This window comes from Psammomys obesus, unplaced genomic scaffold (genome assembly GCF_907164565.1).
Source record: "Psammomys obesus unplaced genomic scaffold, mPsaObe1.curated_primary_1811, whole genome shotgun sequence".
NCBI lineage: Eukaryota > Metazoa > Chordata > Mammalia > Rodentia > Muridae > Psammomys > Psammomys obesus.
In genome coordinates, this window is record NW_026596443.1 from 906137 (window position 1) to 926826 (window position 20690).

The 20690-nt window shown below is 49.9% G+C and overlaps 1 protein-coding gene across 5 annotated transcripts in view; it reads right to left on the bottom strand.

The window, feature by feature from the left end:
* Positions 1–235: 235 nt before the first annotated feature.
* The window catches only part of Nfasc (neurofascin), a 168309-nt gene continuing 147854 nt past the window's right edge, over positions 236–20690 (bottom strand). For all 5 annotated transcript variants that reach the window (XM_055598206.1, XM_055598204.1, XM_055598205.1 and 2 more), the window contains 5 exons: positions 19795–19917; positions 18421–18573; positions 12008–12139; positions 9751–9820; positions 236–6289 (listed from right to left, as the gene is read on the bottom strand). In XM_055598206.1, coding sequence (XP_055454181.1) covers positions 6058–6289; positions 9751–9820; positions 12008–12139; positions 18421–18573; positions 19795–19917 — 710 coding nt within the window. In that variant the 3' untranslated portion in view covers positions 236–6057. The remainder of the gene's footprint in view (positions 6290–9750; positions 9821–12007; positions 12140–18420; positions 18574–19794; positions 19918–20690) is intronic.

Below are 20690 nucleotides of genomic sequence, written 5' to 3' on the forward strand. Positions count from 1 at the left end.
CTTTGATTCCTGTCTCCCTTTTTTGGATGTTTGAAGGAGGTTCTTGCTATATAGCCCAGGCTGACCCTGAACTTACTATAAAGCTCAGATCCTTAATCCTCTTGCTCCAACCTCCTGAGTGCAGGGATTATTTGAATGTGTCACTATGTCTAACCCTTAGTCACTTCCGTCATTAATCTTTTGACATCCCTCTTACCTATCATTCAAAGAAAAGAAACAAATCATATGCCTAAGGTCCATTTTGAACAACTTTTATTATATGTTTAGTGTTCTCTATACAAAAGAAATCAGTTTTTTTTTTTTTACAGTGATTCAAAAAAAATCAATAATTTGGCCTTTTCGTTGCTCATGCAGTCAGTTTATAAGTCCATGTATTAGACAGTCCTCCATGGCCCAGAAGTCCCTGCTGAAGGTCTTGCATGACACCTTCAGATACACGTCTGTTGCTGACAAAGTTGGTTAATGACAAATAACTCACAAGAAGGAAAGGACATGATGTGAGAGGGATTAAAGTGAGCCTGCCACAGAGTTAAATGTAACCAATGGGGGAAAAAAAAAGATTAGACCAACTCGCGCGCGTGCGCGTGTGTGCGTGCGTGTGTGTGTGTGTGTGTGTGTGTGTGTGTGTGTGTGTGTGTAGGACTATGGGGCAGAATGAGACAACAGGAACACCACATTGGAAGGGAAAGATGTATATGTAGCTGAGGGGTGGGGCAAGAGGTCCTCCAGGATCCAGCATGGTTGAGGGTGGGACCAGGACAGAGAGTGGCATGTCACAGTTGACTGATACTCAGCTCAGAAGAAGTTGGCAAAGAGCTGGGAAGCCGGGTACAAGAAAACACTGACTGAGGACATCACATTTGAGACTCAGAAGAGCAAACAGGTCAGTGTCATCTGATCTGCTACAACTTTGAAAAAGAAACAGGAGTGCACAAAATTCTGGATATCTTCTCCCAGACTTTTGTGTTTATTGCTTCACGGAAGTCTTTACATCTGCTCGGCAGATTCCAGGGTGGTAGGCTTGCCTGGGCCCTGCTATCCCTCAGCACCTGCAGACTCTGTGATTAAGGGCAGAATGGACAGAGACGCCCTCCACGCCCTCTCTTCTGAGGACAACAGTATGCTGAAGGCCTGGTGTGTGATGAAGCAGAAGACATCATTCTGGGGCCCAGTCCAGTTTTCACAGTAACAAAACACCTATCAGCTCATCATTCTACCTTCTGGGCTTGGGATGCCTGGAATTCCCTGGCTGAGTTAACCACACGCTATCACAGACTAGCTGATCTCAGACTTAGGAAAAACATTTTTTTGTTGTTCACTGGAAGAATCTGGGGACAGCAGTGTCATGGTGGAGAGAGATGATGGGGCGATAAGCAGGACTGGTCTCAGGCAACACCTGCTCAGGCAGCTGTGGTGAGATGAAAGAACACTGGACACGGAGTCAGAAGGCCCAGAAGGCCCGAGTTCAAGTCCTAACTGCACCCTCACTGCCTAGATTTGCTCCCTGCACTGGCCTTTCCTTGTCTGTACAGTGAGTCATTCCAATTAGCTCAGCTCTGAGGTTCCTTCACATGAGGAATCCGGTTCTGTCCTAAGCCAGATGCCTTGGTTCTGCTTCATTTCCATCTCCCTTTTCATGCAGCAGCGTTTTAATACTAACATGCTGATAAGAGCAGCACTGGTTTGCCGCTGTGGCTGGAGATAGCTCGGTCGGTCTTGCGTTTTCCCTGGCACTTGTCCTTCTCTCTCTTCTCCTGAATGTGCCTCTGGAAGTCCCCTCCTAAGAAGAGGAAGCAAAGCACCGACACTTTTCTGGGCTTAGGCTGTGCTGGGTGGAGACAGCCACAGGTCTGGTTTTAGGCATTTAACCACTGAGTTGAAGGTTGAAGGGAAGCTCTGCCCAACCTGCCTGCATTTCCCAGGGCAACTGAAACTCCTGACACTCCATATTCTTAGTCACTGGCTTCAGACTTCTTGTTTTGGATTGGGAACTGCCTACATAGGATTTCTAGGCTACTATGTGAAATTCACACAAGGGCTTTTGCTTCACTAGAAAGAGAGCACTGTGGCTAGCTGTGTGGACCTAATCCTGGCCATGGGCTTGGATTGGACAGACTTGGCTGGAGAATGCCCCAGTCCAAGGTGACAGAAGTGAGGAATGGGCTCTGAGCTGCATTCTAGCAACTTGCTATCCTCCCTCTGAGAGGTGAGTCTGGGCCTCAATCCTAGACCATGGAGGTACCAAGAAGCTTCACCTCTCAGAGCAACAATGAAACAGCCTCATAGAGCGAGAAAACTTTGCCTCCCCATCAACAGGCTGTAAGGGAGGCTCTAGGATAGCCTGGCTTAGGAGAGGCCAGGAAACATGGAGGCCTATTTGTCTCTCCTTCATATCTCTCTCTGTCTCTCTCTTTTTTTACCTTCTGTCTACAGGAATCACAAAAATAAGGCCCAGTCTGGAGAGCCTCTCCCTTCCTAAAGCCACCTCCTTCCCCAAGCCTTGGCAGCTCATCTCATGTGAACCCAGATACAGACTCTCATGCTGCAAGATGATGTCATATCTGGACTGTTCCGTACGGAAGCACCGCTCTGCAATAGGTTCTGGGTCTGCTATGTGTTTGTGTGTATGCACAGCTGTGTGGTGGGTGGGGAGGTGGTCTCTACAAATACCCATGAATGTTTCCATTCTCTTCTCAGTGCTGACTGTGTTCAGGGAGCCCAGGAACAGGCTCTCTTATTCCCCTTGTGGGGTGAGTTGAGTCACCGGCTGACTCTTGGCCCAGTGATCATTTCAGACCTTGTTTTGGGGGGGGGGTCCCACCTACACTGACCTCTGGGGCAGAGGAAATAGGTAAGGGCAGGTGCCAACCTGGCTTTCCCTCTAGTGTCAACTCTAGTGTCAAACTCCGCACGAGAAGAGACTGATGTGTCCTGTTTGGCATATCCCAGGTAGGGTTGGACAGTCAATCCTGATGAGTACCACTATTCACCTCTGAACAGGAGTATTCAAAGAGGGGACTAAATGGGGAGACAGACACCCTAAAGAAGCACAGCACTGGCTTAACCCACTCATCTTGACTGCCGTGTCCTGCCCAGATTTTCTGGCTCCATGGACCAAGTTGTCCCTTCGAACTCTCTCCCTTCTGACCTGAAGCAATCAGCAGTGCAAGAAAACAAGTACAAAATACTTTCCACTTAATGGCCACTGCATCCTAGTAACTCATCTACTCGTTTCCAGTAACATCAGCCCTGTGTGGGCAGGGACCACATCTGACCTCCCTTGTTTATGTGGTTTTCAGGACTCAAGCCTTTGCCCAAACTAGATGCTCAGAGCATTTGATAAACACTCAGGATCACTGCAAGATGCCCCACACCCTTCCCCTGCTCCCGCCAGACAGGTGAAACACTAGCAGGACTAAGCATCACTTTGTGATGGCTGCTGGAGATCCAGATGTAGAAAGTGGCAATACTGTTTTCCCGCTGAGTTTGGGGGTAGACTCTTGCAGGCTCTGTGGAAAGTGGCCTCTCCCCTTCCTGGAAGATCTTGTCCTTGCAACCTCACATCACTGAGCCTGGTCTGCCCAGGCACCTGCCATCTCTACTGCTTCTCCAGCCCCAGGTCTGTTCCTGCAAGGAGAGCTGTGATTGGTGGTGGTTGGGCTAGCTATCAGCACCCACAAAACAACAGCCCGAGGGAGGGGCTAATAGCCTATATAAAGGAGGACGGTACTAAGCAGGACAGAATTCTGGGATGAAGCACAAAGAGCCTTAAGGATTCAGCTCTCCCTCAGAGCCTTAAGACCAAAGTAGCCCTCTCCAGGCTGTCTGTGGCAAAGAGATAGCTACAGTGACATCTACGAGTCTCTTCCTCTAACAGCCTGCTCTTGGTGCAATGGGCTTACTAGCTGGATGTGTAAACCATGCCTGAGAAACTGATCACTCTGCCCAGATCCAAAGTGTTTTCTGGAAAGGATGATCTTTTATTCCAGCTATCAGGTACATTTCCCCAACCTCCCCTTCAGGAATGGTGACCTATACTGCAGGAATGCCCAGCTGCATTCAAGAGGTGCTAGACTAGAGCCAGGGAAGGGGACCTTAACATTTGCCCAGCCCTAGCTGTTCTCTGTTTACCCTGTCTCCTTTCTCCGTGAGAGCCGTCTGCTGGCCATGGGTTGGTCCAAAGGACCATGACACACTCTCAGGTTCAAACATTATTGGCTCATCTCTGGGATATGGTTTCTTACCTGCAAAGAGTGTGTGCCTACAGCCTTGACCTTCAACCTAATGCTTATCAAGTGATGCGAGCATAGCTAATACCTCTGTGGCTTAAACGTATGGCAAATGATGCTTTCAGAAAGGCTCGGAAGGGCACAGCCCTGGGCCTGTCCAGGCCCCTAACTAGTAGCTCAAGTTGGAGGCCTGCCAACGGCAGGTGATCCACTCGCAGCAGTCAGTCTTGCCCTGCCACAGCTGCCCCAGGCTGCAGACACAGCTACAGGCCACACTCTGGCTCAAGGTCTCCCATCTCTGTGTCGCTGAGGCAAGGTACCTTTGGTTTTAAAAGTGGGTTAGGTGGGGAATGAAGGCAGCACCTTCAGGCTGAGAACTGCACGCCTGCGAGTGTCTCCATTAGGGTGGTTGGGGTGGTGGCGGTGGTAAGGGCATGTGTGGAGTGGCTGCTTCTGGTCCCGAGGGGACACTTGCATAGGCTGCCCTGGTCCCGAGACACACACATCACTGGAGGCATCAAGGCTTGCAGAACAGGGCTAGGGATCTGAAAACTGCAGGGTTAGATCAGAGCTGCATAAGGCATACGAAGAGCTTTGTGTCCTTCCAGGCAGGGGCATCACAGCACTGTTAATATGGTACACCTCATGGTCCCCTGATATGTATGTTTACCCTAATGAAAGGACAGATAGGCTCAGTCTGTGGGCAGCAGATCCCCATTCATATACCACATCAAACACAAGTCAATGTCAGACACAACCGAGCAAGGAGAGGATGGGAGGGGGAGCAGCACTGTTACCCCCAGATACATCAGCCACACCCTGTATCACAGAGTTCCAGCGCTTGGAGGGTAGCAGCATAGACCCTGACAGGTGGGCAAGTGTGGTCCTCTCTCCTCCATTCCGGGTTTCACTGCCAGAGACAAAAGAGGTCCCTTTCTTTTCTCCAGAGATTTGCTTTGTTACCAGCAAGTCACATCTTGACTTGCTTCTGCTTGGGGCCCAGTTGCCACAGTCCTTCTTATCGGCACCTATTCTTCTTTCTCTTCTGTGCAGCTCATTCATAGACTCTCTGGTGGCAGGGGCAGAGTAAAAACAAGGAGCAAGAGGTAAACCTCCTCACAACCAAACCAGAGCGTGGAAAGGAGTCCTGCTCACCCTCTCCCTGCCAAAAACACTGTCATTTTCCAGAAAGGAGCCAAGCCCGGCTCAGCATGGACAAGGCCGAGGCAGATGGCTGGGGAGTGGGGGTGGGGGAGGCATATGGCAAAAGGCATCCTTCGGAAACACACCGGCCTGGTGGCAGCTTGAATACTACAGCTTTTCTGCATGTTGTGTTATGGATCAATTCTTTTTGCCCATCTTTCCATTTTCTGGGGGGAGGGGAGCCCACTTACTCTTTTTCTAGGAACATTTCTTTTTTTCAAAAGCAAAAGAAAATTGAAACAATGGGTTGGAAGGAGAAGATGCACAAAGCAAAAAATAGATAATGAAAAGACTGTAAGCAATAGAAATGGAAAGTGTGAGTTGAGATCAAGGGTGATCATTGTGACGGAATGCTCAGGGTGGCCGTGAGACGGGGCAAAGGACTAGGGCTCCCTCCAATGAGCGTAGCTCTAGCTTTCCCATCTACTGGCACCCAAGCGCATCGGGGCATCACCAGGAGGGGCTTGTGGACAGCTGTGAGGCCACTGGTCCTCACAGCTTGGCAGACCCCTATGTTGTACCCTTGTCCCTGAAGGTGGTTGTGGCTTTGTGGTAGGTCTGCAGTTGCTTTATCTCCCCCTCTCCCCTCCTACTTGCAAAGTAGTGCCATTCCTGGGGTGCTCCATCAGGCCAGAGAATAGATGGCATTGACCGGTGATGTGGCCTCTGAGCTCTCATTGCCCTCTGTTTCCTCCTTGTCCTTTTTGACTGTGTACTGGCCGATAAAGGAGCCATCTTCATTGAACTGGCCCTCACCACCTTCACCGTAGTCCACCAGGCTGTCATCGCTCTCTTGCTGCTTGATGGTGCCGTCCAGAGATGTCTGGCTGCCCTGCAGGGGCTTGTTGTCCTCATCACTAGCCAGAGAGAGACAGAGTCAGGTTCATACTGGCCAGCACAGCCCAAAACAGGTGGAATAGGATAGGGCAGCTGGCTTCCTACCAAGCACACAGTGCAGGAGGATGAGTCTTGGAAACCATCCAGTGTTTACCCTCCCTTGCTCAGCAGGTTCTACAAAAGGGGAACTGAGGCTCAGAGAGAATAAGCATTTTCCCCAGGGTAGATGGCATGCTGGGGAAAGATCAGAGAGTAGACACTGTACTTCTAAACTCCTTGTCTGAGGTCCTTTCCCAGAGACAGGCCGCCTCTCTGTGGCAGGAGTGGGCAGAGGATGGCTATCTTATGAGAAGCAGAACCACAGCTTGTGAGACATGTGCTAAGAATCAGGGGGTTCTAGTTCCCATGAGTCTCATCCTTTGCTTTGTGATTTGACTATAACCTGTCCATCAAGAGTCAAAGGTGGAGCTTCCATGGCCTGTGAGTGGGACAAGTCTCCCCTCTTAACGAGAAGTGAGCACCCTAAGGAAACTGGCTCTGCCTTCCCACATCCATCTCCGCATTGCTTGCCCTGGGAAAGCAACACTAATACTTGGAGCCCAGCAAGTCAACAAGGTGGGGGGTGGGAGGGAGGAGAAGCATGTGAGGCCTGAGGGTCTTATTAGCCCCTTCTAGGCCCTCCTGGGTGACAAGAGTCCAGGGCCTTGGAGATATAGTGGCATTGGCCTGCAAGAACAGATGCCCAGGCGGTATCTCAACTTTACTCTCTAGCTTACTAGGGACTGCTCCATGGAGCTGGTGTGGCCCCCTTCCTCCTGGCTAGAAAATTTCTTGACAGAAAGACCAGGTGCTGTTGGTTACATTTCACAGGAGACACAGGCTCCCAGGCAGGAAGCAGCTGTGGGTGAGCAATAGAGGTCTAGAGGCCTGCAGAAGGAACTACATTGGTGCCAGGCAGTCTGAGTGGATACAGCACACCCTCCACACTCTGAGCCATCAGTCCTTCCCTGGTCATTTTAACAGTCAGTATGTTCTAACAGCAGACTCGGGTGGACCGCTACCAGGAAGGGGCCTTAGATGGAGCTGGAGCTGAGCATAAACAGATGGGGACCAGATTGCCAGGCAGTTGGCTAGACAAGGTGCTCCTTCATTCAAACCTCCTTAGGCAAGGCCCATTCTTCTAGACCAAGGACCCTTTCCCACAAGGGCCCCCACATGCTGTATTCTCTGACCCTGTGGGGCTGTCTCTGTCTATGGGTGTGTTTAGCTGAAGACCCTGGATCTTGCATATGAATCCCCTTAGACAGTGTTCATGGGGTGAACATACACCCCTTCTGCCCAGGGCAAAAATGTTGAGAAGGGGGTGGAAATGCAGAATCTTTTCCTTGAAGTACTCACTTTTTTTGTTTGTTTGTTTGTGTTTTTTATTTTGTTTTGGTGTTTGTGGTTTTTTTTGTTGTTGTTTTATTTTTAAGACAGGTTTTCTGTGTAGCCTTGGACTCACTTTGTAGACCAGGTTGGCCTCAAACTCACAGAGATCTGCCTGCCTCTGCCTCCAGACTGCTGGGATAAAAGGCCTGTGCCACCACTGCCCTCGAGGTGCACACTTCTTGTCAAGAGCAGAAATGTGTCCTGTAGTCTGAGACCATGGGTGCTCCATCTCTTGTTGATGACGAGTTACAGCCAGGTCACAGAGCTGCTGGCCCATGCCTGCCATTTGCTCAGTGAAGGTGCCCTAGGACCGTGGCCTATCTGTGTGCTCTGACTGCAGTGCCACAGAGGGACAGTGGCAGAATGAATCTTCAGGACTGAGCTGAGTTTGAGCAGGAAGTGAGACTGCAAACAATCCATTCTGTCAGGTTCCTCCCCCAACATGCCACCATGCAATGGGTGGTCTAAGAGGACTCTCATACTGACTCCAGAGACTTGAGCTAAATGCACTTGCAGGCAGAGAGGGAGCTTAGCAGAGTCAGAGACTTCAAGATGTGGGGCTCTTGAGAGGAAAGGGGTCTTGGTGTAAACAGTGGTCCTTAACCTTCCTAATGCTGCGACCCTTTAATATAGTTCCTTATGTTGTGGTGACCCCCAACCATGAAAGTATTTCTTTGCTACTTCATAAGTGTAATTTTGCTACTGTTATGGATCGTAATGTAAATATCTGGGTTCTCCTGTGGTCTTGGGCAGCCCTGTGAAAGGGCTGTTTGATCTCCTTTACCCCGCAAAGGGATTGCAACCTACAGGTTAAGAACCGCTGGTCTAGAAAAATGGGAGGCTTGAATGAAAGGGTACCTGGTCTAGCCCACTGTCTGGATGTCTGGTCTCCCAGAGACTTGCAAGGTCCAAGAGGACAAACATGGGGAAAAGGCAGGGCCTCATGAGAAAGGTATCCAGCAACAAAGCCAAGAACAGAATAGGAGACCCCACTGCTTGCTCTCAGGCCCCTTCTCTTAGAAACTTAGTTCTTCTGACTTAGAAATTTTAGCCTTTTCCCAGTAGGGCTCCTGGATTCATTCAACATAGGCTCTAGCAGAAGAGCCCACAGAGCCAAAGCTGGCCTGGAGCAGGGAAAGGTGCAGGTAGAAACAGCTTGTCCTGTCCTCACCCCAACTCCACAGAACTGTACCAAGAGCATGGAGAAAAAAAAAAAAAAACAACCCATAGCATTTTTAACTGAGGGCCAGAGGTAGCTCTCAACCCACAGGGAGGCTGGACCCTGCCAGGTGATCCCTGGACAGCTACAGAGGGAGGAGGAGCCTCTTACAGGGATTGTCAGGCTGGATGGACAGCTGCGGCCAAAAGCTGCCAGATGGCTTCTGGGCAGGCAGCAGCTCTCTACCCATTGGCCTGGTGTTGTTTGCCAGGCTTCTGAAAGGAGGAGAGGTCAGAGGACGCTGGTGTGACCTGTGCCCAGAGTTCCCAGGGTAGGGTTGAGAAGGAGGGTTGTAATGTGACATTTTCTCCTACCCCAAATGGTCTTGGGTGAGATGCCATGATCTAGCCTGACTCATTCCTGAGCTCAGAATATACTGGCTATCCAGATGGGCCAGTGACAACTTGGCAAAACCTAAAGGTTTGTCCAGAGGGAGCGCGGGCACAGGGCAGAAGCCCCAGCTGGCAGCCCGGCCCCAGCTCCTGCAGCTCTGGCGCCGGTTCCCAGGGTGGTGAGCCTTCTTGGGTCATTCATTTTCTTGGGGTTAGGAGTGGGATGCTGGCTGGGAGGAGGCCTTTTGGGTCAACCTCACATCACAGAAAAGGGGCCCAGAGTTCACTTTTAGTGAAAAAGTGGAAGGAATCAAATAGGAAATCTCGTAGGGGGTTCAAATGCTTCTCCGTCTCCCTGGGTGCATACACTCAGCCAAATGGCTGCTGCAGAGGTAAAAAGCAATAGTCCAGCGGGAAGGAGGTATGCAGATGCAGCAGTCCTGTGGTTGCTGTGAGGGCAGCAAGGATAGTTAACCAGGGGAGGAAGGAGATCACCCACCTGTAGTCAAATGAGCCGTCTTCTTCTTTGGGGTCTTCAGGACCCAGGGGGACATCCTTCTTTTCTCGTACTGGTTCATAAGAGGAGGAAAAACAGGCAGGATGATGAAAAAAAGATGCCTCTGTTCTCTAGGGTGTCTCTGAACACACAGCCCAAAGACATCACTGTGTGGGCTGGAGAGGTGGCTCAGCGGTTAAGAGCACTTGCTGTGCACGCCTGAGAACTTGTTTGACTCTACAGCACCCATGTAAAAAGCATGGTTGGGTGTGCCCATAACTCTGGAGCTGTGGGGGTGAGGTGGACATAGAGGATTGCTGGGACTAGCCTAGCTCTAGGCTCAGTGAGAGGCCCTATCTCAAAGGAATACAACAGAGAAATGGTAGCAAAGGGCAGACAATATCCTCTTTTGGCCTTTGTGTGTAAGTTCAGTACACCACATATACACCACACACCCCAGACACCATCTCGGGCTCTGTGACAGCCAATGACAAGCTTTGACAAAGCACTATTAATGCCCCCAGGCCTAACTAGTTTCGAAGCTGATTCTGTCCCCTTCACACCCTAAGGGGTCTTTACACCCCAACTGATAAGCATCTCAGCTCCTTGCCATTTCTCTTTGAGATTGTCCCAATATACACCAGAGATGTCATTCCCTCCTCCGCCAAAGGCAAATACTTCCTTGTTTGGTCCTTTCTCATTTCGCTCTGCATTGTAATTATCCTTACATATCTTCTCACTGCTGACAGAAGCTAGCTTTCTGCTCCAGGATGGGGGATTGTGTTTCTCAAAAGTTCCAAGCAGAACACTTGGGAGAGAGGCTACTGCCTCTGGAACGGAGAGGCCCTCCTGTTAGCCTCTCTTGATGGCATGCTCCCTCTCCCTATATGGTCTCTGGATGATGGCATAACCGAGGAGGCCTGCCCTGCTATGCTGTGGTTGGTACCTCTGTCTTCTGAGCATCCGACACAGAAACTAGCATACATACAGCTGCTTACATGAAGGACTTTTTGATGCAAAGTGGGAAAAATCAACCCATTTGAGATGTGAGAATGGGCCACAGGATTAGTAGGTGCTGGACGACTGAAGACTAGAGTCCAGGCCCTGGTTCCTTGGTTGCCTGTCTTCTTACTCTATGAGGTGCTTGCCCCAAAGCTGAAGGGAAGGGGGCTGGCTTGGGAGAACTTTCTGGGCTGGGGCACTTTCTGGAAGGGTAAAGGCAGGTTCTAAGTTTATCTTCTGGGTTCCTCAGGGGTCCAGGTTGCCCCTGACTCAGTAAGTAACCCCATGTCTGGACCTCTGTTTAGCCCTGGCTTTCTCTCTTGCAGAAGAAAAACAGTCTAAACATAGTAAAACAAGAATTCATTGCTCACCAACAAGAAATCAAATTCCCACCCTCCTTCATCTAGTGGAAGCATAGATTCAGGACCCAAGGGGCTGTGGCTACTGGTCAGGGAGAGAAATAAAATTAATCTCCCCTTCTTCATGTCGAGTTTGCCTGCCTCCACTGCAGGAGAAAGAACACCTAGGGATTGTGTCTGGTGCTGTGGCTCTAGGCCAGGAGCAGTTTCATTCAACTGTAATAGCCGTTCAACAGTACGGCTATTCTCAGGTTATCTGTCATCCAGTCTCCTGTCATAGTCAGCCAGCAATCTTGTCCATTTGAAGAAAAAGAAAAATCACTATTTTCTGAAACAAGAATGGAAGAGGTCCTTGTCCTTGATACTGAGGCTCTTGAGGCACAGGGGAGACATGTTTCTATGGCACTTTAGGAAAGGCTAGGACTGCTTCTAGCATCACTCTGGCCTCTGCCAGAGCTGCTGAGTTTGTGGTGATGATGGGCAGCGAGACCAGCCTCAGCAGGGTGTGGCCACTATGGTGTTCTGTCTTGATTATGCTGCTTCTGTCTATCCCCTACTCTCCACTTCTAACATGGCCACCTCACTTCCCTTCCTCTGCACTGACACAGGGTCTAATGACTCTTAGGCTGAAGAAAGGTCCCTCTGCTAGCAGACAGGAGCTACGTCATGGGAAGGCTGGCCACCTCAGGAGGAGCCATGACTCTCTGGAGCTGCCTAGACTGTACCATCCATCCATCTGGGACAAATGAACTCAATTGCTTGCTGGCAGCTTCCAAGAAGAAGGCCAACCATGCCACAGGCCTGAAGTGCTAAGTCTAAAAGAGCAGAGACCGGAGGCCTGGATCTGGCGGAAGTCTGGCCACTCACTGGCAGCCCTGACCACCCACCCCGGCTCTCACCTGGGTACTTGCCACCACGACTCCTTTTGATGAAGCAGACGATGAGCAGGATCAGCACCAGGAGGGCGATGGCACACATGAGCCCGATGAACCAGCCCTGGGTGGCGATGTCTGCCTGGTTATTGGTGTAAGCTGGTAGGGAGGGTGGGAAGCAAACCATGAGCCATTGCTTGGGGAGTGGGTAAGGAGGAAGGGTGGGGGAGGCACACAGCTATTGTGCAGATTTGTTCTAGTGCCTACAGCTACCATTTAGCGGCCCTCTGGCCCAAGCTACTCTGCTCAAAGGATGAAAGAAAAGGGTTAAGGAACCAAGAGCCAAAAGATCAGAAAAGAGGCAAAGAAAAGGGGTGCAGGGAGCAGAGAAGCAGAAGGCTGAGCAGACCCTGCAGGATGGAGATGCTTACTAGAGAGGAGGCAGGGCATTTGCACAGACTGCAGCCTGGTGGAACTGAATGACTCTTCGTGGCAGCGTGTTTCTGATAAATGGGCCTCCGTGGTACCTGTCAGGGTCCTGAGCATGGCCACACTGCCTAACCCTGGCGGAGGACACCTTGCAGGCAATGGCTTCTTTGTCCACCAGGCTTTGGCAGTGGGTCTTAGGCCAGATGGAGGTTCAGGTGGCCCCATGCCTTTTCAAGGCTCCCCAGCTAGACTATGTGCTCTCTGACAGCAGTTCAGGCTGACAATTCAAGCCCAGGTGCCCAGGTCAGGCAGGTAGTGATGCTGGCCTGAACTTTCAGGTCGCCTCACAGGGAATGCTCAGGGTGGGCTGTGGCAAGCCAACTTGCCTTCACTTCTGCCCATGCCTGGAGGTCATCTCACAGATCCCTTTGTGGTCTGAAGGGAATACAGGTAGGTCAAAGAGCAGGAGCCCGAGAGTCTTTTGATGGTGTCCATGATGCCCAGGGGCTGAGGTTTAGGTTAGCGGGAAAGAGTGCTAAGTATCCACTCACCCCTTCATTCTGTGGACTAGAGGACAAAGGGGATACTTCCTGAAACCGCCTTTCACGGGGAACTGAGACTCAGGAAGGGAAGAATGCATGGAATGTGACATACCCAGAGAAGCCCAGAACAGCCTTGGGAGAGTTAGGTGGCAGCAGGAATACCACAGCCCACAGAGTGAGTCACAGTGCCAGGCCTCTTCTTAGGAAGCACACTGGATTTGTGACACCCTGTGCTCTTGCTCCTGGATATTTTATATAAGATGCAGAAACTGTTCCATAGACTTCTCAGGGCCAAGTAGAAGACATCATCCCAGGAAGGCTCTCTCAGTAAACAGTAAGGTGTGATGAGCAGGCCCTCAGTGGCAACCCAGAACTAGCTGCCCTGCTGCAAAGTAGCCGATGTGCACAAGAAATGTGGCTCTTATCATCCTGATCTGTGTATGCTATGGTGAAAAGGCCCAGCCTTGTTTCCTGCTCCTGTCCAGTGCTCCCTACACAGCAGCCCCAGAGCTCCATGAGGTATTAAAATACTTCTCCAAAACTCCTAATTGCTATGAGAAGAAACCCTATATTCCTCATCCTGTCAGGCTCTGACAGAGAGCTGGCCCTATCACCTCTAGCTCTGCATCCTACTCCATACTCCAACCCCTCAGCCACTTACTTGCATTCCTGCCTGGGGATATTTGTACCGGCTGCTCTTTCTGCTGAAAAAGGGCAGTGAGTCTCTAGCAATGACTTCACTGCTTAGCTCTTGTCCCAGAACTAGAGGATGACATAGACCCATCCCATCACAATATCACCTCATCATTTTCTGGACTTTGCTGCTCAGGGTCCAGCAATCCTGTTACTCCTCCATCGTTTGCCCTCTGGACTGCCTGCCCTTTCCCCAGGCCTGGAGACCCTGAACCCACACAGCCTTCTGCAGCTGTCCTCTGTGTCAAAGATCTTTCCTTCTTTTCCCCTCCAGAGTTAAAGTGGGATGCAACATCTTGGTCCTTAATTCCTGTAAAAAGACCCCTGAATTCCCAGCAGGTTCCATTTCTTCCTCTCAGCTCTCTTCTTTCTGTGTCTTACAACACAAACCTGTAGGAACCGGTCAGACCTTCTGAGACAGCCCATACATACCCTGTTCTGATCAGATGGACCCATCATCTCTCATGGCCGGTGGTCCTGCCGAGTCTGCTCCTCCATCACAGGAAGCTGACTTCAGTTTTCTCTAACCACCATGCCTCAGCTACCATCTCAAGTGAGCAAACCTCTCCCATGCCTACTTCCCCATACCGACTGACCTCAGGCAACTCTTGATTCCGGTTGGCAATCCTTTTAATCATCTCTTGTACCCACAGTGAACTCTACAGCTGTGAGTCCAACACTCTTCCCTACCCCCTTGGCCTGAATGTCCATGCAAGTTCTACGTCTGAAGGCTGTCGTCAGTCCCCCCAAACAACTGACACTCGATGTGAAGCACCCATACATTGTCAGTACCTGTGAGTGCAGTGAGGTTAGTGTCCCTACCCAGATATTTTTCATTGTCCCTCTTATTTTCTGCCGTACAGAATTCACACTGTCCAGCCTTCTGCATGCCTCATCCCCCCCTTACTTAAGACTCTAGATTGTCATCCTTTCTTCTGACTACCTTTCACAGTCTCCCATCTCTCCAGAGCCTCTGAGCACTCCAACGTATACCTTCTTTGGCCTATGCTCCCCCTCTCCCTATTCCACACAAACTAACATTGTCGTTTCCAGTTGTGCTGTTCCAGTCTTGAGAATAGGGTGTTTATTTGAAACTAGTAACCAGCTACTACTTACTGATAAACACATAGACTTAATGCTAATGCAAGCAGAATAACCTGGGACCCCACTCTTGGTTCTCCCCATACCAGCCAGTGGCCACATGGATCCTCCTGTCTACGTACCATGCCTAGGCAGTAGGTGAGGGGATTACTTCACTTGTGTTTGGACAGTGGCACCCATATTTTGCAGAGAGGTTGGTTTGTATCTCTGCAACGACCCGTTTGCACCCCCATCTTGCTTGTGTTTGTTCTGATACTCTGGCAGCCATCTCCACGACATGCCCTTTCTCTTCAGAAAGAAGGTCATGATGCCTGGGGAAAGTGGTTACAGGGGCGGTTTAGAAAGCAAATGCAGCATCCCACTCCTGACATTACCAGGCAATGTTGAAATGTAGCTTCAGACTTGATCGAAAAATGTAAAATAAATAAATAAAAATTCTCTTGAACTTCAGACACGAAACCAAGTGAGATCAACTGACTACACCTTATTACAGAGCGAGTTAGTTTCTCAAGAGTAGAAAACAATAGAACAATAGGATGATCTCAGCTTAGACTGAGAGGAAGTCATTTTTCTCCAGGCACCAGAGTAATTACACTTGACCACCAATGCCACACTCAATTGATCTGCTAAACTGGCGTTGAGAGTCCAACACTATCAGTCTTAAAAGACAGCATTTACACTTCCACCTCCAACTGTAAATGACAGGAGCTGCTCTTGTGCCACCTGTGGCTTGCCAAGCACAGGTCCAAAAGCCTCTTGCTGGACAGAAAGCACTCATGCTTAAGCCTTCTAAGCCACACACTAGTCTTCCCTATTCTAGCCAGAGTACTGTGTCTTGCTTCTACCTAACTATTCTATATACCAAGCTGTCACAGAATAAGCCAACCTTCCCATGGTTGGGCAGTGTTTTCTGAGACCAGGATGGAAGACACAGAAAAAAAAAAAAAAACTTTCTCCAACCAGTTTTGTCTGTACCTATGTTGTCTGAGCCTGTAGTCACCTCTCCTGCCTTCACCCTGGGAAGTACTGAAACCACATTTGCACCAGTCCTGCTGTAGACTCAGAGTCATAGCAGGTATTAGGCTTAGTAATAGGGGCAGTTGGCAACTTGGGGAAAATGCACTGTCCATAGTAGTCTACCAGTCTGCAGATGATCACTAACAGACTCATTTTATTCAAACATGAACATGTCATTCTAGGGGCTTTGGTGCCAATTCCAATTTGGGGTAGATGTTGTAACTACATCCTATTTTTAAAAATGGGAAATTCACTTGCTAACCAGAAAGTTCATCCAACTCCCATGTCTAGCTGGAGGAATCTGGTTTGGCTGTAGACAACAGCCACATCAGTGAGAGTCATTCTAGAAAGAGATGAACAAATAATATACTGGGATGACCTTTCTTCACACAGTTTGGCTGCTCTCCCTCGAGTATCATGTCACCCTTCTCCTTACACACCTGCCTCATCCTGCAGTCCCTCTGGCCACCCTGAGTGCTGAAGCAGCCTGCTGTGTGATTGCTTCTGCCAGCCCCTACTCCCAACAGGGGAGCATGGATGGGCCTGTTAGAATCTTGGGTCATATATTTGTAGCCTATCAAGTTTCTGGCTTCAGAAGCTTTAATAAGGGGGTGATTAAGTTCCCAGTGGGATCTTTCTGGTGAGGGTTAGAAAGTCTGTTAGCATTCCCAGAAGTCCCTTTTCCTTCCTTCCGGAACCACTGCAGCATGTCATCTGCAGACTAAAGTGATGGCCTGTGGTTGACTAAATGACCCTAAATGTGGTTGGGGCCCAGAGATGTTCACAGAAGCTCTGCTTTGATGAAACACAGAGATCTGGGGTTTGAATGAGCTTGCCTCTAGAGTCCACCTACATGCTTTGACGCATGTTTACAGGCACACACACTTCAGAGAGTGAAAGTTTTCTTTCCCCCATGTGGTTTCCAACTGGCCTAGGAAGAAGCAGAGAAGCTGAACTCAGAGGCAGGGTACTGAGCCTAGATGTTCCAGCTTGCCTGAGAAAGGCCCTGGGGAAACTTGCTACTGTTACATGCTTCTGTGGCTCATGAGCAGACTGGGACTCTCCAGATCCAGCACAGAAAAAAAAAGAAAAATGGATATTGAAGATGACATTCAGAACCAAATGTCAGCCATTATTAATGGCCCCCGCCCAATACTGTATGCTTAATACTTGAAACAACTTAGGCCAAACCCAAAGGCAAGGCCTGGTCCTTTTCACTCTGGCTCTCTTTCTAGCCCTTATCCACAGCACCTAGAGAAACAGAGCTCTGACAATAGGCAGCGCTGGGTTCCCCAGCATCCATAGGGTAGAGTTCTACCCTTGTGCAACATCTTTATTTCTTGCCCATCAGCTAGACTCAAGTTTTTAAAGAAACGAAATCAAACATGCCCAAGAGCTTGGGCTCTCCAACCATGCCAGAGTCCTGCTACCTGTTCTGCTTGGTCAGCTGTTCATTTGCGTGGCTTCCCACATAAAAGGATCCCAGCCTGCTTGCTCACTCAGATATCCTGCCTGAGTGGGCCTGGCTCATTTTAAGCAAGGAGCTGCACATTCAGATTCTGTGGGCTGGAAATGTTTGGGACTAGTAGGATGAGTAGGGGGTGCAGATGGACAGTGACTCCCTAGATATAATGTCATGTGGCTGGGTGAGGGAACAGTAATGAATATTCAAGGCAACATTTAGAAATTCACATAAATCATTGTGGGGTTCCCCCATCCTGTGTGTCTAATAACCCACATCTGACTAGGCCATCCCCAGAGGCAAGGGTTGATCCTTTTCTCTCTTAATCCCTTTCCCCACCTCCCCTTAGCCCCAGGGCTTAGACTACAGGCCACTTGGTTGTGTCTGTCAGATATGAAAGATATTCACAAACCCACATCCGTAGACAAGCAAGGGCCTCTATTGTTTGCATATCCCCAGCTACCCCCACCAGCCGAGACATTTCTAAACCTGGTCACTCCTGAGCCCTAAGCAGCCTAGCTGCTTGGTATAATGAAGATGCTTCTCTATCCAGGTTGAAGCTCCTACAGAGCCAGACTGTCCTGGCCCTAGCATGATTTAAACACACACACACACACACACACACACACACACACACACACACACCAGCCAAAACCCACTTACTTTTAGGCAGGACAAACTTGAAATTAAATTAAATAAAACAAAACAAAATAAAACACTGATGTTGGCAAGGCAGCAACATACACACTGATCCCAGGTTTAGTTGCTCAGGAGAGGTCTGAATCACCACCCTGGGCTGGCCTCTTCCCCTCATTCTACATGAGAAAGCTAGCTCCCAATCAGTGGGGAGCACTATAGGCCTCTCCAGCAGCCCCCAGGCCCCCACACTGAGTTTGTGCATGCACTGAGCCCTTTTGTTACAGATGTGGTGGAGGACCAAACTTTTCCTGTCCTCATTATTCAGTCTTTTGTTTCCTCTGATTCCCCTCTCAGACCCCTGACTCAGATCCTGCCTTGGTCTCCACTGGGCATGCACACCTGACTCTTGTGACGTCCTGCAGGTCAGAGACATGCCATGCAAGGCAAGGAATGGGGTGGAGATGAGACCTGTTTCCAAGAAGAGACAAGCAGGAAGCTGGGAATGAGGATGAGATGCCCATGCTTGCAGGGGATGGTGAGGCCAGATCCCCTCTCACCTGTACTGGTCATAAAGGTGATGACGGTACTGCTGATGCCCTCGTTGTCCCGGGAATACACCCGCAACGTGTACGTCATCCCGGGATAGAGGTCTGTCAGCTGTATAGGCTGGGCCTGGGCCTTAACAGGGACAGTTTTTTTCGTATGGTTGCCTGGGGAACAGAAACCTAGGTCAGCTTACAACCAGGCACCAGGAGCTGGAGAGAGTGTTTAGGTCCCTGTTCATCTGTCAAAAGCAGAGAAGTGGAGGGGATAGTGGGATAAGGCACCCTGGGTCCAGTCCACCACACAGAACAGGTAGCTTCCCGGCGCCCGGCATGCAGCTCTAACTTATACATGATGTCTCTCCCTGAAGTTTTCCTTCTTTACCATGCGTGGGCTTAGCACTAAGCATATCAAGATTGGCTGCCTTAGCCTTGAGGCATGTCAGCTGCCCTGGAAGTAATTCACTTTCTGCTCGGGAGCTTTCTGGGAGGGCTAGCATGCTAGTTAGTATGTCACGTGATTAGTTTCTCACATGAAGGTGAGACAGGATCCTTGGCTCTCACTTCGCTCTTGGGTTCATCTTGAACTGTTTGTCGAGTTGCAAATTCACATATGAAACAAAGTATCTCTATCTCTTCATTGTGGGAGGGAATGGTGGTGGCAGGAAGCTGAAAATGCTCAGACCTAAATAGGCACTACAGATCTTGAGGGTCTAAAGCCCTCTTCCCTCCACAGAATGTAGCAGTAGTGCCAGCTTTTCACTTCCTAAGAGTTCTTCGGGGAGGGGATGGCCCAGCTATGCTTTCCCGGCTGGTGTATTGGCTTTGCTGCTTTTGCACATGAGAGAGAGAGGTATGGGCTTCACCCTGCAGGACCAGGAGCCCTAGCCCAGAGAAGGCAGATGCCTGCAACACATTCTCCAGTCCATTCAGTTTTTAATCCCAAACTCTGATAGAGTGAACCACTAGCTCTCTGGTCTGTGACTTCTGCTTTCCACTATTCTGTGAACAGAGAGGACCTGAAGCTCAGGTCTGTGCCCTGGACCATGCAGTAGAGGCCTCAGAACACACAGGGTTTCAGTCAGATCAACACAGAAACAAGACCCAGCTCACTTCAAAATTCTCAGAATCATTATTCTGGGCAAGAGTGGACACAGGTCACAGTCCACAGATCCTCCACAGCACATGCAATTCAGGCCCTTTGCTAATGGCTTCAGAAGTCCCTTCCTGTTTGTGTCTGTTCCTCCCGTCTCTGTGATTGTGGGATCGATTTCACGGGACTAAAATGAAGCCAGGCTAAAAGGCTTCTGAGCCTGAGGGAGTTCAACAGGATCTCGTTAATGTCTGTGTGCCACTGCCGCCACCCCCACCCCACACAGCAATGCTTACTGTCGATGTACTCAACCACAAAGTCAGTTCCAGGCCTGAAATTGTGCTTCCAGGTGATGTTGGCCCATTTACTGTTGGGGAGCACCGTGACGTTCCAAATGGACTGCTCATGCTCATCAGGGGCTGGTGGACGGGTTAGAAGAGGAGTTAGTGGTGAGGACAGAGGCAGCACAGGAAACTCAGAGAGGCACATTCGTACACGTGCATACTCTCACTCACACCCAGAGGCTGCTGGGAAAGGGAAGAGTCAGGAAAGGCTGTGCATGAGGCCCAGCAGGGATACAGGGTGCAGTCGTGATAGCCAGGCCATCGTTAGCTAGCTACCCAGGGATGAGCATGTCTCTCACTTCTCACAAGAAGGGGTTAGGAAGAAGAGTGGGTTTTTAGCCACACCACTAATTCGCTTGTCATAGATTCGAACAGTGAGAGGAAAAGGGTCAAAGAAATAGGCCCCATGGTCGGGATGCCAGCAGAAGGGTTGCTTGAAAGTCAAGCAGGTGTGCCTTGGGGGCGTGATGCTTGCTGGACATGTGGGTTCCACCCCTAGCACTACCAAAAGAAAATCATGTAATAGTGAGATAGCATAAGGACAGGAATAAATACACTTAAACTCTCCTGGCTTCCTGAAGCTAGAGAACACTCATCCACGTAGGTGACCTTTGATCTGAGGCTCTCTGGTTAAGAAAGCCTGAATGGCCAGTACTTTGGCCTAGAACCTCTGGGTTCCTGTCATAGGCCAGATACGACCAAAAGATGACTGGCATCCAATCCTTAGTGTTCTCTATACCAGAACCCTGCTTGTTGGTTTCCCAGTCACAGAGCCACTGAAGGTTGATCTGATAACAAAGAGGACATTAATTACCAAGCTGCCGGGGGCTGGGAGCCACAAGGCTGTC